General features: G+C 39.5%; 1 protein-coding gene across 2 annotated transcripts in view; it reads right to left on the reverse strand.

Moving 5' to 3' along the window:
- Positions 1-19,055, reverse strand: part of FAF1 (Fas associated factor 1) — a 324,982-nt gene that overhangs the window by 277,564 nt on the left and 28,363 nt on the right. For both annotated transcript variants that reach the window (XM_023752761.1, XM_023752762.1), the window contains one exon: positions 3,587-3,633. In XM_023752761.1, coding sequence (XP_023608529.1) covers positions 3,587-3,633 — 47 coding nt within the window. The remainder of the gene's footprint in view (positions 1-3,586; positions 3,634-19,055) is intronic.

Consider the following 19,055-nt stretch of genomic DNA (forward strand, 5'->3'; position numbering starts at 1 on the left):
CAGTAAATAGAAACTAATCAGCCAAAACGGATGTTTTCTAAATCAGAAAACGCTGACATTTATATATTCTGAAAGTATAATGGTCAAGGTTTGAAAACAAGTCCTGTCTTCTCTAGGTTTTCTCAATGAATTAAACAATGGACAAAAAAATATACAGTACACCTGTCTGGGTAATAAAATAAATATGAACTGATAACACTTGGAGTGCGGGAAACGAGTTAAGTCGGCTCGCGCGAATTGCGTGTACTCCGCGGGAGCCGTCTTTAACTCGGTTCATATAGATTTTATTCATCAGCACTTCTTTCTAACAATAAACTATCTTCAAAGCGTATTACCAAATATTTGTTTGTAATCCACCCTTTTGGTGGATGGAACAAAACCAAAAGACAGAGCCATCTTATATTTTGGCGGGAAATTCACCCGCACTCCAAGTGATAAGTACCACCCATTTAATTAATGAGTAAAATTAAACTATTAACTCATAAAATTTGAGAAAACATGTAATCGTCTCTCTTTTAGAAATTACTTTTTATTCATCAGCACTTCTTTCTAACAATAAACTATCTTCAAAAATAATTTTTAAACAGACTCTGGACAATATGCTAAATATATAAAATATTATACCAAGATGTAATAGCTATGTATGTACTCACTAGGTGTTTATGACTGACTAAATGAATGATTTACATTTGTGACTGCATAAGTTACACACTTTATAAATATGTTTTATTAGCAACATATTGTCTAGTGAAATAAGCCTTGGAGGGTGAGACAGAAGACTTGCTTATATTCCTGACTCCATCAACATCAGGCTGTATCATCTGGGCCAGGTCACTTCATGCCTTATTCTTTCTACCTGTAAAATGAGGGATAATAATCTGCCTTTACTAGCTTACAACTAAAATAATAACTGTAAAAACAAAGATGTGGGAGAAAGATGTTATATACATGTATTAAATTTCAACTTTTTTACCCAAGGTAAAAAAATCTTAACACAGAAGTTGTGACATGACTGGCTTCCTGACCTTGAAGAGGACAGAGTGATATAAAAGAGTATGGGTTTTAAAAGATAACAATCCAGATTTCACTACCTACTACACCTGAGACCTTGAATGAGTCTATGTAAACCCTCTAACATTGAGTTTCCTCATCTATGCTACACAAACACATTTACCTCTTAACGTTTGTAATGGGTATTAAATAAGGAAACATATGTCAATTACCTAGCACAGTAAGTTAAACATAAAAAAAAAATGTTGTTGCCCAGCCGGCTTGGCTTAGTGGTTGAGCATTGACCTATTAACCAGGCGGTCTCGGTTCGATTCCCAGTCAGGGCACATATCGGGGTTGTGGGCTAGATCCCTAGTGTGGGGCATACAGGAGGCAGCCAGTCAATAATTCCTCTCTCTCTCTCTCTCTCTCTCTCTCTCTCTCTCTCTCCCTTCCTCTCTGAAATCAATAAAAAATTATTTTTTTTAAAAAAAGTTGTTTTTTTGCCCGTAAACTTTACGGATACATTAAAAACCATATTCCCACTTTTAAATTCACACAAAAATCTGATTTCAAAAAATTTTATAAAGCAGAGGGATTGGGCTCTTCTCCCTCCAAAAATAATTCTTTTGTTTGTTTGTTTAAACTCTTGTTAGTAACTCTTTTCTCTGTTAATGTATAAACTGACAAATTAAGAGTCACTTGTATTCACAGACTATACTCAACTTTATTAAAAATATCAAACATACAATACAAATATCCTTTTAACTGCCAACATATACCATTCCTAGCACTGTGTCTTCCACTTTCAGTGTTAAGCCTATGAGTAAGTGCAAAAAGCCCTCTTTCATTTTCCTGTGCTCATTAGCCATACAGAATAATTTTCAGTTATATCGAATCCACAGTGATTTCAAAGCTGAAGAAGAAAAGTTAGTAGGAAGGAAAATAATTGAAGACTGTAACTAGACACAACTGATTTTCGTCTGTGGACATCATTAATTCCTTTCATTTTACAAGCAAACAAAAACAACCCACTCTGATGAAAGTTACATCCCAAATATCACAGTAACCAATTACATAGTAATCAATTCACTCATAAATCTCTAGTTATAAAATATATTAAGCAAAAAGTATCACCGGCAACAAGGGAGATGGATGTTTCCAGGGATAAGGGAATTTCTACAGTTCTTTCATCCATAGCAAATACCATTAAATGTAAGATATATCCAGTATGTACTCAGAACCCAGCAGCTGAATCCACAAGGGTTTAGCAAGCAAAAATTTTGGCACAAAAAACAAAATAACATTTACTCAAGAATAAAACTGGAACATATTTTACAGTCTAAAACTTTCTAAACCAAGAAGAAGAAAAAATATCATGAAGGAGGCTCCTATAATCATCTGGTTTGCTTTCTAGACAAGGTTAGGATTAAATGCTTTAGAAGCAAAAAAAAAAAAAAAAGATTAAACAAAAAATTAAGCACAGGCTTTGGAAATGAGCTATATTTACTCTGGATAAAACTCTGACAGTTTTTTAAAAGGGGGAAAGGATAGGTCCATTTATCATTGCTTTCACCTAAAAACCATTAATCAAAGGGTGATACAGGTATCAAACAGAATTTTGCTTCCTTTCTAAATATACACAGTTTCCTATAAGTACAGCACATTTTGCTGTTCCTTGTGAAATTTTTTAGTTTTTGCAATAGCACTTTTCTTCCTCTCCAAAACAACCTCATTTCTAGTCTGCTGTTTCTGTTTGCCTCATCTGCACTTAGCAGATCACGCTTCAGTGACTTAGAAATCCCAGCCACCAAAATTCAAGCCAAAGTTTGAATTGAGAAAAGGGAGGAGGGGATGTCAAGCAATTAAACTACATTTGGAAGGGAGAATGGTTTTACCTCCAATGACTTTATAGAGTGCTCTTTTAATTCAAAACTAGAAAGTCTCCAATTTTAAGGAGAGAAAAGCTATGAGTTTTTAATTAAAGAAGTTATTTTGTAACAATTATAGATCTCTTGGCATCATCTTCCAATTTTACCTTCTGGCAATGACACAAAACCACGAAGATCATTCCACATGTCAATACTGGATTCTTCAGGTAAAGAAGTTCAGTGCTCTGGGAAGTTTCATTTTTAGGACTTACTGAAATTATGGCAAGTTATCATGTACTTAATTTAGAAACCAAGAGAAAGAAAAAAAAGAATGTAGTGAAGTTGGAGATAAAGCCTGTATAGGTAGATGATAACCATGCTCTGACACTATTCAACCATGTATTGTTTTCTCACTACCAATGGTTTAAAGGATTCAGTTCCTTCATCTTATAAATTAGACGATGATCTAGAAAAGCTTTCTTAAAAATAAAATAAAACCACCTTTAAAAATATCACACAATCTGAAATAACATTATATGGTTGAAAGTTGAGACTTTAGCAAATATAACTAATAAAAAATATCTGAAAGAATAGTAACTATATTAAAATGAACTTATACACCAAAGGTCAAATGCTCTACCAAAAAGTAAAACCAAAAAATTAACAAATGTCTCTTTTTTGCTTTGCTACATTCCCATCTTACCTTTAAACACCTTATAACATACCTTTGTAGAATGCCATTTTCCTGGGGTATTACACCATTGATAGCTGCCTGCAAACAGAAACAAAAAATTGTTCAGGGGTAGATCACAGTGGGGCGGTGAACATTGTAAGAGAAAAAATATATTTTGAGAAGTCTAAACAAAATACTAAATGTTTCCTTAATGATACAAAATATTATCTATGAAATTTTCCTCTATTTCTCTATAATAAAATCTTATTTTAGAAAAATTTTAAAACATGTGTTTGGCATAATAATACTCCCAAATTTTGAGTTTAAAAAAAAGCTCAATTCCACAGTCCTCATTCAAGCAAAACACCCACAAAACCAATGCTTAAGGTTATCAAAATAAGTAAACTCAGTACCTTTATGTAATCTTTTAAATATTATTTTCTTCCTCAGGTTGAAAAGAACAAGATATGAAAATCACAAATGAAAAGCTCCAATAAGAATTTTTTAAATTAGCTCAGGAACTAAATTCATTCTTTCATGTTATAATCACTATTTTTTTTTTAAGAACATTTAAAAGGGGCCTAACTTGTGGGCTCAGGGTTTGAGCGTCAACCCATGAACCAGGAGGTCACAGTTTGATTACCTGTCAGGGCACATGCCTGGGTGTGGACTAGATCCCCAGTGCGGGGGGGGGGGGGGGAGTGTAGGAGGCAGCCAATCAATGATTCTCTCTCATCACTGATGTTTCTATTTCTCCCTCCCTCTCCCTTCCTCTCTGAAATCAATAAATATATTTTTTTTTCAAAAGAACATGTAAAAGGGAAAAGCATAGGGGCAAAAGTTCTTTGATAAACACAACACCACAATTTTATCAGATCACAAAAGGAGGCAGGGGGGGAGAGGGGGAGGGGGGGCAGGTGTCCCTCAACCCAGCCTGCACCCTCTCGCAATCCGGGACCCCTTGGGGGATGTCTGACTGCCTGCCTGCCTCACTGCCCCTAACCACTTGCCTGCCTGCCTGATCTCCCCTAACTGCCTCTGCCTGCCTGCCTGATCACCCCTAACCACTTGCCTGCCTGCCTGATCACCCCTAACTGCTTGCCTGCCTGCATGATTGCCCCTAACCACTCTGCCTGCCTGATCACCCCTAACTGCCTCTGCCTCTGCCCCCGCCACCGTGGCTTTGTCCGGAAGGAGGTCTAGAATGACATCTGGAAGATCGTTCAGCTGTCCTGTCTAATTAGCATATTATGCTTTTATTATTATAGATTCCTAAAATTGGTCTTAAGCTAACAAGACACCAATTACTTAGAACATTGCACAAAAGTGACATGACATGGAAGTTTTGAAGACTTCTAAGCAAGCAGGCTGTTACCTCCTAGATCAGGAGTGGGCAAACTTTTTGACTCGAGGGCCACAATGGGTTCTTAAACTGGACCAGAGGGCCGGAACAAAAGCATGGATGGAGTGTTTGTGTGAACTAATATAAATTCAAAGTAAACATCATTACATAAAAGGGTACGGTCTTTTTTTTTTTTTTAGTTTTATTCATTTCAAACGGGCCGGATTCGGCCCGCAGGCCGTAGTTTGCCCACGGCTGTCCTAGATTGTGGGCAATTCACTGCAGGGTCATAGAGAAGATTGTCTGGAGGAAAATAATGTCCTATCCAACTTCATCTTTGCATCATAACAACTTTTTCCCTCCCTTTCCCCATCTATGTACACATCAAAATGGAAAAGAAATAAAGCTAACATTTCAATGTTTTATCAGCTATCTGGAAAGCAATCATCAAAAGGAGTTTAAGTATTTTGTAAAATATTAACTTGAATATTTGCTAGAGGTGGGTCAAGTTTACAATGTTATACTGTTGAATGGAAATAAAATCCTATATAGTAAAGAGGTTATATGCAAATTGACCATAATGCCCTTGCACAAGATGGCACCCCCATGTGGTCACAAGATGGCTACCACAAGATGGCTGGCAGGGGAGGGCAGTTGTGGGCAATCAGGCCAGCAGGGGAGGGCAGTTAGGGGCGACCAGGCCAGCAGGGGAGGGAAGTTGGGGTGACCAGGCTGCAGGGGAGGGCAGTTAGGAGTGACCAGGCCTGAAGGGGAGGGCAGTTGGGGGTGACCGGGCCGGCAGGGGAGGACAGTTGAGGGCAATCGGGCCGGCAGGGAAGCAGTTAGGCGTCGATCAGGCTGGCAGGGGAGTGGTTAGGGGCAATCAGGCAGGCAGGCAGGCGAGCGGCTGGGAGCCAGTAGTCCCAGATTGTGACAGGGATGTCTGACTGCCGGCAGTCGGACATCCACTGAGGGGTCCAAGATTGGAGAGGGTGCAGGCTGGGCTGAGGAACACCCCCCGCCCCAAGTGCATGAATTTCGTGCACTGGGCCTCTAGTAGAGTATAAGAGGCTTGCTATGAAGTTTGAGAGGTGTAATGCTCTACTGGCCAACACACACACACACACACACACACAAAGAGATCCACAGATTAATGTACACAGCAGATGCCATAGCCCTGACAACTCTGGAGGCTCAATTACTCCTTTGAGTTAAATGCTAAAATCAGTTTTCAAAACCACAAATTCAATGGAAGCATCTCTGCCTAGTGCCAGGTCAATTATCCCTTTTCTGTTGACAGCAATAGTTCCACATACAATATCTACTTTGCTAAAAAATAGAAAATGGTAAGAGAATGTTCTATGGTATTGGAAAAGAAACAAAGTACCACAGTTGGAAAGATTTTGTACAAATTTCACTATGGAATGCCAAGGTATAATGGAAAGAACACTAAGGATTTATACAATTCAAAGTTTGAATCTAGACTCACCCATTTATTACCCATTTACTACATTGATGACCTTAGTATATTCTATCTATATTCACTGAACCGCGGAGCCTCAGGTTCCTCATCTGTAATGGGCCTGCCTCTTCATTCCTCAGAGACATCAAGTTCCTCTATTTCTTACTTAGAGCCTTTGAAAAAACTTTATCTTTTGCAATGCGGTTTCCCCATTCTTTGTCTGCCTACATCTTAATAATCCTAAGGGCTTCTGTTAAATATACCTTTTAATTTTTCTTTCCTTTGATCAACCCCCATCCAGGCAGGTTTACTCTCACATAAAACCATGTACTATTCCTTCATATAACTGCTAATTACTTATTTGGTGATTATTTGTTTTATGTCTGCCTTTCTCACTAGACTGTAGGCTCCATGATGGAAGAAATGTTATCAACTTTGTTCACCTCTTAATCCCATTGCCTAACACAGTTCCAGCACATGAAAGACACTCAATGTTTATTTGTTAAATGAATGATGCTAAGTGTCCAAAGAAGAGCCACACAATCAAGAGTTGAGGAAGGCTCAGAAAAGCTTCCTGGATGAAACAACTAAATGTCTCAACTAAAACTAAAGGGTAAGTGGAAAGGAGTACTAGTGTTTGGTAGACATATGTTTTTATTTCTATTGGGCAAATTCCTGACAGTGGAACTGTGGGATTCTATGGTAAGTGTGTGTTTAACTTTATATAAAACTGTCAAACTGTTTCCAAAGTAGTTGTATTATTTTACATTCATATCAGCAATGTATGAGAGTTCCAGTGCTCCCACATCCTCACCATCATTTGGTGTTGTTAGTCTTTTTAATTTCAGCTATTTTACTGTGTTTGAGTGGTTCTCTTTTTAAATATTGACTTTATTGATATTAATTGATTCCATTTTAAGTGTAGAATTTTGTAAGTTTTAATAGATGCATGCACTCATTCCTACATTCCCCTGTAGTACCTCCCCTATCAATCCCCACCAACCCCAAGTAACCTTTAATCTGACTTCTTTAACTAGAGATCAAATTAATATTTTCTAGGCATTAAAGACTAGTTCAATAAATGGTGTGATATTCTGGATTTGAAGACTTTTTGCTAAAAAGATGTTCTTTCCCGATTCATTTTCATTTTCAATATAATTTCAATTATAATCCTGGCATATTTTTTTGTGGAAATTGATAATCTGATTGTCATATAAATATGAATATGAAAGATCCAAGAATAACCAAGATAATCTTGAAAGGACAAAGTTTAAGGATTTACCCCAATAGATTATCAAGACTTTTTAAAATTTACATTACATAAAACAAGGTAGTATTGAAGCAAGAATAAACAGATAGCCCTAACCGGTTTGGCTCAGTGGATACAGCGTCAGTCTGCAGACTGAAGGGTCCCAGGTTCGATTCCGGTCAAGGGCATGTACCTTGATTGCGGGCACATCCCCAGTAGGGAGTATGCAGGAGGCAGCTGATCAATGTTTCTCTCTCATCGATGTTTCTAACTCTCAATCCCTCTCCCTTCCTCTCTGTAGAAAATCAATAAAATATTTTTTTTAAAAAAGAATAAGCAGGGAGAGCAATAGAACAGAATAAAGAATTCATAAACAGATCCACACATATAGGAATACTTCATTTATGACCAAGAATGGTCTTTTCAATAAATAATAATAAATCAAATGGATATCCATGAGAAACACAAAACAAAAAAATGTGAGCCTATCTCATACCACACACAAAAATCAACTCCAGATGAATTATAATCTAAATGTAAAAAGCAAAGCTTTTTAAAAAAAATCTAGAAGAACATCTTCATTAGCTTAGGATAGACAGAGGTTTCTTTATAAAAATTTAAAAAAAACAGGACTCAAAAAGCAAATTCAATTAAGGAAAAGATTAATAAGCAGAACTATATTAAAATTAGTCATTCCTGCTCATTAAGAACCCCATTTAAAAGCAAAAAGGCAAGCCACAGAATGGAAGAAGATCTTCACAACACATAGAGCAAACAAAGAATTCCTAAACAGAAAATATGTAGAACTCTTGCAAATCAACAGCAAAAAGACATATAATCCAATAGAAAACTAAGCAAGAGATTTGAGTGGGTACTTAGAAAACATAACCAAATGGCCATTACAAATCAGGGCAGTATAAATTAAAACCACAATGAAATACAGTCAGCTGATCGATCTATATGTCCAAGAGAATGGATAAAAATAAAAAGTTTGACAATATCAAGTACTGGCAAAGACATAGAATATCTGGAACTCTCATAATGTGCCAACAGTAATGTAACTGGTGCAACAACTTTTATGAAAGATGCAGTGTGGTATACTCATATGTGGAGAAAAGTGGGGCAGGGAGGTATACTACTGCAAGAAGCTATACTCCAACATAAAGGTGAAAAATAGAACCAGGCTAGTCAGAAAATCTGTTGTTTGGTGGAACAGAATACATAAAAAAGACACTATTCTTAAACTATCTGTTCAATAAGTCTCACAACTTGGCCTTCACAGTGTTACCAACTGTGAAATACTAACATCGTGTGTTATAAACCATAAATTGATTCACCCTCAACTAAGCGGCCTCTCATTAGAGCCTAACCTCAAGGTGCTAACACCCATCTGCTGCCTTCCTCACCACATTCCACAATAGAAAACAGGCATGTATGCCAGGGTAAGTAGAAAACTGAGACTGCTGCTCAGGATTAAAGGCAGTCAAAAGCAATACGCCTTCCCAAAAGTCCATTCCTCTTTCAGAGCATTTTGTACTACTGAGTGGAAACATCAGGAAACCAAGAATCTACCCACTCACCCTTCTCTTTTTTCCTATTCCACTTGTTTCTTCTAAATCTGGGCAGCTATACTGCATCCTGTAACTGAGCTGCCAATTATTGACAAACCAAGGGCCAACATTTCATTTGTTTAAATGTCATGAGCCAAACTGCTTTTGCAAGTGAGTAAAATAAGAAAAATATTGTTCCAAATTTTAAGAAAGCATTATTAGTAGCTTGAAAGGAATTGTGAGGTTACAGAAGTAATAGTAGTCTGGTCATTAGATTCTGGCACGCACACACCATCAAACCTTGGTGCCCTGCTATATCCTTTTTAGTCAGGCTGGTGGAAGATATGTGCATCCACATCACAGAGATCTAGATTAAACACTGTTTAGCCATCTCCTCATCATCCTTAAAGTGTCATTTAAGACACACATTTTTTAAAAAGGTTGTTCTTATAAATTTTCTGTGACAATCATTAGATAAATTCAGATTGACCACTTCAACAAATAGTACATCCTATATAATAAAAGAGAAATATGTAAATTGACTGTCCATCCGCCATGTTCACCAGCCAAACAGGAGTATGCAAATTAACCCAAAGATGGCGAGCTAATTTGCGTACACAGGCGCCGAGCGACCTGGGTCCCAGGAACATCCTCGGGACCCAGGCCACTCCTAGCCTGTAGGCCCGCGCGTAGGCCCCTGGCCACTCCAGGCCTATGGGCACAGACGCCAAGTCGATGTTCCTGCCCCATGACCGCTTGCACATTCGCCGGCGCCAAGCAGCAGCCTGGGTCCACACCCCCCAGCCTGGCACCCACAATGCAGGGCTGCTGGTCTGGGAGGTGTGCCCCTGGCAACAGTGGCCGCCACGTGGCCCAGGTCTGCCTGCCCCCCAGCCTGCCGCCCACAACGCATGGGGCTGGCTGTTGGCCTCGGGGGCGTGCGGAGACCCAGCAGCCACCGCGCACGCAGTCCAGGGTTTCCGCACGCCCCCAAGCCCAGCGCCCACAACGCAGGGCTGGCTGCCGGCCTTGGGGGCATGAGCCCCCCCCCCCCACCCCCGGCGGCAGGGACATGCCCCTAGCCCAGTGGACACAACACAGGGGGTCCTCTGCTCATGAGCTGTAGAGGAAACACCTTTTCTTTTCTTTTTTAATATATTTTATTGATTTTTTTTTTTTACAGAAAAGAGGGAAGAGGGACAGTCAGAAACATCGATGAGAGAGAAACATCGATAAGCTGCCTCCTGCACACTCCCCACTGGGGATGTGCCCTCAACCAAGGTACATGCCCTTAACAGGAATAAAACCTGGGACCCTTCAGTCTGCAGGCCGACGCTCTATCCACTGAGCCAAACCAGTTCGAGCATAAACACCTTTATTGACCGCTCATTGGCGAAGCTCCCTGTACGCTGCCACTTGCAGTGTTCTTGGTAACTTTGGTAATAAGAATCCAAGAAGGTGATCTAGGGTTTTTCCACCACACTCCTGGAGGAAAAAACGAAGGTCCGCTGCTGGAGGGGCTAAGAAATGTCATATCCTGCCCCCTAGCCAGTTTGGCTCAGTGGATAGAGCCTCGGCCTGCCGACCACAGGGTCCAGGTTCGATTATGATCAAGGGCATGTACCTAGGTTGCAGGCTCTTCTCTGGCCAGGGCCCAGGTCAGAGTTCATGCAGGAGGCAACCAATCAAAGTGTCCCTCTCACCTTGATGTTTCTCTCCGTCTCTCCCTCTCTCTTCCACACTCTCTAAAAAAATCAATGGAAACATATCCTCAGGTGAGGATAAAAAAAAAAGAAAGAAAGAAATGTCATATCCTATGAAAGACACATCTTGAAAATGCCTAAGAAAGTTGTCTTTTTTTCATGGTGAAGGGACTGGAGTCCGTGTTGATGAAAACACCTTGGCGGCTGCGGTGGCTGGCAGTGGCTGCAGCAGCAGGGTGATGGGGCTGGCGCCTTCCCCTGATCAGCCCAGTCGCCTCCCGCTGAGGGAGGCCAGACTACAGCCTAGGCCCGCTCCCTAAGCTGTCAGTAGGACATCCCCTGAGGGCTCTCAGTTGGTGAGAGGGGGCAGGCTGGGCTGAGGTAACCCCCGCCCCCAGTGCACGAATTTTGTGCACCGGCCCCTAATCTTTTACAAAAAAACACTTCCAAGTTTTACCAACCTACATTTTATAATCTGAATAGAATATGTTACTAGTTTATCACATAGATAAACTATTCTATATTGTGTCATCCCCCAGGGCTCAAAGTCTTATTTATCAACTCCAATGGCTTCTTGCCTCACTTTAAAATCAAAAATACATTTAAAATTGTACTGAAAACATAAAACGAAAATTTGAAAAAATGGGAATCTATCCCTGAATGGAAACACTATTAAAATGAGGCCAATTCCTCCCAAGTTACCTTATAAGAATGAAGAAATTCCAATAGTAAATACCAACATTTTGTTGTAAGCTGAACAAAATAAACATAAAACCTATCTGGAAGAAAGTCCAGTTGAAAACAAGCAAAACATTTTTGTGAAAGAAGTGTAATGAAAATATATTCATCCTTCATATGTAAGTATATACCAGTAAGTTACCTTAAGGAAAACCACTTGAAGCTAGTTCAAGAACAATTTTTTTTAATCCTCACTCGAGGATATGTTTATTGATTTGGGGGAAGGGGGGAAAGAGAGATCGTTCGCCTCCTGTACGAATCCCAACTGGGGATGGAACCTGAAACCCAGATATGTGCCCTAACCAGAAATCAAACCTGCAACCTTTTGGTGTATGGGAAGACACTCCAGCCAAATAAGCCAACCGGCCAGGGCAAAAACAATTTTAAAAATCAGAGAAACCAAAAGAAATCCGAGCATATGGAAAAATTCAACATATGCTAAAAGTGACATTTCAAGTCAAAGAGAAAAGAGGGGTTGTAAAAAACGTTCCTAGTTAATTGAAACTAACAACAAATTAACTGAGAAAAAGTAAGTTAGATTATTATTTACACAATAACAGATCCTATGTGGGTTAGAGTTCAATCTGAAAAAAATTTTTAAAAAAACACAGCCATGCTAGAAGAAATTCAATTTGATCTTGTAGTAAAGAAGCCCTATCTAAGCATACTAACAAAGGAAAAAGTAAAAAAGAAGTTGACAGATTTGACCACACAAAAATAAAACTGTAACATCCACAAGCCCCAGAAATTTAAATAACAAAATGGGTAAAAATAGGTGTACATACATGATTTTTTAAGTACATTTAATAGACAGTTATAGAAATTCACTAAAATTTTTTAAATAACTGAAAAATGGACAAAATATACAAACCTCACAGGGAAGAAATAAAAGTCAAAACACAATAACATGATTACTTAGACTGGCAAATATACAGACATACATATAGACATACATACATACATATACGAAAGTATCTATTGCTAAGGATACAATGAGAAGGCTTTCTTATATACTGTTGGTTGGATTGCAATTATAGACACAACTTTTCTGGAAGTTAATTTGATATAGTATCAAAAGCATTAAAAGGGGGACAGCAATGAGGATCCCTTTAAACCAGCAATTTTATCTGTAAGTTTTGGGCTTAAGGAAATAATTATGGATTTTCACATGATTTTTCTACAAGGATATTCTCTGTGGTGCTTATACTGTAGAAAATAGAACAAATCAAATGAATAATAATTAGAGGCTAGTTAAATACTACATTCCATGATAGGATATGGTGGAGCCATTAAAAATATGCTTTATAAAAATATTTTATGATACTTAAAAATAATTTATAAAAGAATCATTTCGGGGGGAGGGAGAGACATATTTAAGCCAAAAGTCAAAATACTGTTAAGTAAACAGTATTTACTTACAATTAAGTGGAGAGTTGATGCTCTATTTCTTCTAAGTTTTAGAAGATGAATCTATATGACTTTTTTTATCTTTATTGTTGGAAGTCTCCCCCCCCCTCCATTGACCCCCTTCTTCACCCTATCCCTACCTCCTCACCCCAGACCTTCACCAACCTATTGACTGTGTCCAGGAGTTATGCATATATATGTGCATGAAAGTTCTTTGGTTGATCCCTTCCCACACACCCACACACCCTCCCCCACCTTCCCTCTGAGATTCCAAAGTCTGTTCTATGCATCTATGTCTCTGGATCTATTTTGTTCATCGGTTTATTTTGTTCATTAGATTCCATATATGGGCGAGATCATGTGATACTTATCTTTCTCTGCCCAGCTTATTTCGCTTAGCATACTACTCTCCAGGTCCCTCTATGCTGTCTCAAGGGAAAGAGATCCTTCTTTTTCACTGCTGCATAGTAGTCCATGGTATAAATGTACCACAGCTTTTTTATCTACTCATCTACTGATGGGCACTCAGGCTGTTTCCAGATCTTAGCTATTGTAAGTTGTGCTGCTCTGAACATAGAGGTGCATACATTCTTTCTGATTGGTGTTTTGGGTTTCTTGGTATATATTCTTTAGAAGTGGGATCACTGGGTCAAATGGCAATTCCATATTTAATTTTTTTAGGAAACTCCATACTGTTTTTCCATAATGGCTACACCTGTCTGCATTCCCACATATGATTTTTATAATTCATAAAAAGAGAGAGGTATGAAATACATAATTATATTTTAAATATATTTTTAATCTGTAAAACTAGCAACTATCTTTCCTTGCCTTTTTTTTTTTTTTTTGATGTGGGGAATACTTAAAGGAAGATTTTTTTTTTAAATCAGGATAGCATAACCTATGCTATAGTAACAAATAATACCCCAATTTTGGTGGATTACCAAATCAAAAAGTTTATTTCTCACTTATGCAAAACCTGTTGAAAGTATAGGCAACTCTCCAAAATAGCTGTCTTCCATGTAGTGATTCAGGCTGATCCAATACAATAGCTCTACCATATGAACACAGCTTTCATCAATGGCCACAGTTCAGGAAGAAAGGAGAAAGGAGAGAAGGAGGGAGGGAAGGAGAGGAGAAAAGAGGGAGTGATGACTCAATCTAAGGGAGTGAAACCTTGCCAACACTTTGGTTTTAGATTTATGGCCTCCAGAACTGTAAGAGAGTAAATTTCTCTTGTTTTAAGACACCAATATTTTGGTAGTTTGTTACAATAGACCCAGGAAACTAATACACTTACTATCAGAAACATGAATGTGCAGTATGGCAGAAAATATATACTAGTAAAGGGTGAAATGAAAAACCAATACATTTCCTCTCAACATATTTGCAAATACAGTAGAACCATTATTTAGAGCTTTCAGAGACATTAGCAACAGCTGCCTAAACAGTTGTTATCATTGTCTGGTACTGGCACAGAGTACAGCAGAAGTGACAGTAAAAAAGGAATTGCCCATGGCACTTCTCAGACTTACTAGTAGTATCAATTTTGATAGCAGAGAACTTTCTGGATTTCTTGACTCGCTAGGGTAATCAGTGCCAGTATCATCCTTACAGTAGAGATATTTCCTAAAGCTCCCTCTGAGCAAGTATGAGAGCTCAGCAAATATAATTTAAGTGTGCAATTGCAATAATATTAACAAGACCTTCTCCACAATATATGTCCCAGTAAGGAAACTCTCAAAACCAAAACTTCACAGCCTTTGAACTCAATGAGCATGTTCAAACAGTTGAATGTTTGCTTGTTTTTAACTAAAATTTTCCAACTTCTTTTCCTGTCTTTATGCTGTTCTAATTGGAAACCCTCTAAGTTTCTAGGCAGCTGTTTCCATAAGCAGGAAAACATATTTTCTGTGTAAACCTAGAAATAACTAAGTCTCCGGTTATGAAGTACCATTTCTTATTCTCTTTTGAAGCAAAGGCAGAAATTCATAATTTGCACTTGTTATTCCCCTGGTTTCATCTCTCTCAAAATGGAAAATCTATTAATCCACAGAAGTCAACACAGACTTTATATCTTGGAATCCACTTGTGAGGCAGGAGGCTGAGCAAAAAACAACTCTCTCTACTCTCTCTTACCATTGCAAATTGTAAAGCTTCTCACATAATTATTTTCCCTTTCCCAAATACTGATCCTGTCCCAGATGCTCTTAACTGCTCTGCCATTGATCCGGTCTATCCCCTCCCAACCCAGGCTACATATTCTGTCAAAGTGAAACTCTTAAGACACCACAGTCAATGTGTCACATCTCTAACCAAAAACCTCCTGGATAAAATCAGAGTTACTGGGAAAAATGGGTTGGGGGTGGGGGTGAGAGGAGGTTGGAAAACATTTCATTCAACCTGTCATTAAGTGGATAAGATAACTGAACTAGAAAGTTACAGTGACTTGCCTGAGTGTACACCATATAAGGAACAAAGCCAAAACTAGAAATCGGGTTCCCCAATTAGTATTCCTATACTGGAGGATGAATAAAAAAAAAAAAATGCAAAAGGCACAACTCTAGAATCCAGGGGATCCAAGATGGCGACCCAGAGGACGGCAGTGAGAAATAGTGTGAGTGAGTGAGAGAGTGAAAGGGGAATGTGTGGACATGTAGGGCCTGTGTGTATGTGTGAGTGAGGGACAGTTATTTTTTTTAATATATTTTATTGATTTTTTTTTTTTTTTTACAGAGAAGGGAAAGGGATAGAGAGTTTGAAACATGGATGAGAGAGAAACATCGATCAGCTGCCTCCTGCACGCCCCGCACTGGGGATGTGCCTGCAACCAACGTACATGCCCCTGACCGGAATCGAACCCGGGACCCTTGAGTCCGCAGGCCGACGCTCTATCCACTGAACCAAACCGGTCAGGGCAGTGAGGGACAGTTATATTCCACAGGACTGCTGGGGACTGGCGGACCATGCTCCCCTAGCTGGGCAGCCTCTACTACCGCTGCAATCTCTCCTGGGGCAGCCGGCTCTGCTGCAGAGACCGCGCCATCTTGCAGGGGAGAGCGGCTGTGACTGAGCCCAGCCTCACCTCCACCTGGGGAGACCTCGGACACCACCCAGGACCCTACAGCCACACTGGCCAGAGACCAGCTTTCTCGGCTCCAAACCCACGAACACCGAGACTCCAGCCTCCCCGGCCGCGAGCTCCTAAAAAGTTTGTCCAGGGGGAGACAAAATGCAGCCCAACAGGTGGACGGCTCTAGCACCTTCTCACAGAACAGATAGAAGAAACAGCTGAATCAAATAACATTCACCTGGAATTGGCGAATTAAACACAGCTGGTGAGACAATCTGTGGACGGAAATGTCAGGGGTCGCCTGGAGAGCAGTGGGATCAGGGAGTGGGGCTGGAGGGAGAAATGCATGCAGGTGAGACTGGAGTGTCAGAGGTAGACCCGCGCTGCACCAACCCCGCGTTCCTTGGGGACGAGTGTACCGCTCGACTGTGGAAGGGGGTCCACAGGGCTGCTGGCAGCAGGGGACTGTAGATCTAAACCCACAGCCACTGGAGGCTGCACCAGAAAGGCAGGCTGAAGTTCTGTACCGGCCACACAGTGCTGGGGGGGGTGGGGGACGCACAGCGGCGCAGTTGCTCTGTCTTTATAATTTCCTTGCTTTTACTCACTAAACCCAGTGCATAGGATCTTTCAATTACAAACACTCACCAAGGCTGCAGTGCAGGGGAAGGTGTGTTTGTGGAAGCTGGGGAGCAAAATACGGAGAGGCAACCAGGAAGCCAGCTCTGGGACAGTCCCATCCCTCCAACCCTGAACAGACATTTTTCTCCTGAAGACCAGGCTCCTCCTAGCAGCGCAGCCGCACCCAGCCTTGAGCTCCACAGGGAAACAGAGATTCAAAATACCTCCAGGGAGCCCTTGGGGACTGGGTTGAGGAGCCATTTGGTCCAGAAACTAGTACAGAAACACTGCCACCTAGAGGCCCTGTCAGAAACAGAAGCTTGTGTAAATATGACTGAAAGGAGGCAGAAAACAAAGTGGACAGATTGATCCTGCCTGGCTGAAACCAAGGAGCGGTGGGTAGCTGGGAACTTCAAACAGTGCTGACTAGCTAACAGGAAACTGAGACTTGGCAGAGAGAACAGTAGAAAGGGGTCTTAAACCAGCCCTTATGAGACATTAAAACTCAACTGAAGCAAAAAAAAACTTCACTACTTCACTTAAACGTTTTTTTCTCTTCTTTATTTTTAATTTTTATTTCTAATATATTTTTTTGAATTGGCGTTCTACATTATATTTTTATTTTTATTATTTTTATCATTATTCTACTCTATCTCATTTTTTCCTTTATGCCAACCCTTTCTTCCTCACCTCCCCTTTTTTCATCCTGTTTCTCTTTCTCCTGTTCCTGCTTTAGTTTTTCTCCTTCCTTTTTACTCCTTGTCAAAAATTGATCTTCTTTATTTGCTTTATTGATGCATTATTATAGTAGTCTCTGATGCTTTATTCATGTATCTAATTTCCTCTCCCTTGCTCCAAGTCCTTGCACCCTTCTCTTTTCTTTCTTCGCTAGCCAATTTTTTTCTAGTTGTTGTTCTTGTTTGATTTTTTTGTTTTCATTTTATGCTTTTGTTTATCCTCTCCTGCTTGTCCTCTTCTTCTACTAATAGCTTAATTAGTTTCACTCACCAAACTAAGGCCTATCTGCTCTCTACTCTATTCTCCTTTTCCAAAACTAGATGAATATATAGATAGATTTAAGGGGGGGGGGACTTTTTATTTTTATATTTATAAACTTTTTGTATTTTTAATTATTATTTTTAATTGTTATTATTTTTATTGAGTATTTTGTTTTCTACTTTTGTTTTTATACACTCATTCTCTTTCTACCTCCTCTATACTGAATCATGGCCATTCCCCATTCATTCAATTCCTTTACCTTACCTTCTGGAAATAAGCTCTGTCTCTTCAGATTCAGCTCCCCTCCTTATTTTTCTAGATGTTTGTTATTTGATTTTTTGTTTTAGTTGTTGATTTTGTGAAGTTTTCTCCCCATATACATATATTTTTCCCCTTCTTTTTTCTTCTTTTTCTTTTCTCTCTTATCTTTTTTCCTTTTCTCAATATCATTTTTGCAGTCTTCTCTCTCCCCTAATTCTCTTTTCTCTGGTAGTCACCTTTATTTGGGGTTATCGGTGTCATGAACACATTCATGTTGTGTTCCCTCTATGTTGTGTCTTGTTGAGTTCAATTTTGTGCTTTTTAGTCAGCGTGGTAGAGAGAGAGCCACATAACCAGACACACTGAAAGGAGCAAAAATGGGGAGACAAAGAAAGAGCTCCCATACGAAAGAAAGGAAGAATCACCAGAAAAGGAAGTAAATGAAATGGAGGTAAGCAATTTGTCAGAGAAAGAATTCAGAACAATGGTCATAAGGACGCTGAAAAGGATGGAAGACAAATTCAATATGTGTAAGAACCAGGAGGAAATGAAGAAGAAATGAAGAATGACATAGCTGCAATAAAGAACACAATAGAAAGCATCAACAGTAGACTAGAAAAGCTGAGGACCGCATCAGTGAGCTAGAAGACAAGGTAGGGAAAAAAACACCCAACCGGAGCAGCAACTGGGAAAAAAAACTTTCAAAACAGGAGGAGAACGTAAGGGAGCTTCCGGACAACACGAAACAAAACAACATCTGCATAATAAGGTTGCCAGAAGGAGAGGAAACTGAGCAAGGAGAGGAAACCTGTTTGAAGAAATAATGACAAAAGAAACCATCAGCAATACAAAAAAGCATGGGAGAACATATTTGCCAATGCTATTTTAGATAAGGGTTTAATTTCCAAAATTTACGGGGAACTTAACAAAAGGAAGATAAACAATCCAATCAAAAAATCAAAAAATGGGCAATGGACCTAAATAGACACTTTTTGAAAGTGGACATACAGAAGGCCCAGAGACATATGTAAACATAATCATCCAAAAGATGCAAATCAAAACAACAATGAGGTACCATCTCACATCTGTCAGAGTGGCTATCATCAACAAATCAAC

This window comes from Myotis lucifugus, unplaced genomic scaffold (assembly GCF_000147115.1).
Source record: "Myotis lucifugus unplaced genomic scaffold, Myoluc2.0 scaffold_37, whole genome shotgun sequence".
Taxonomy (NCBI): Eukaryota; Metazoa; Chordata; class Mammalia; order Chiroptera; family Vespertilionidae; genus Myotis; species Myotis lucifugus.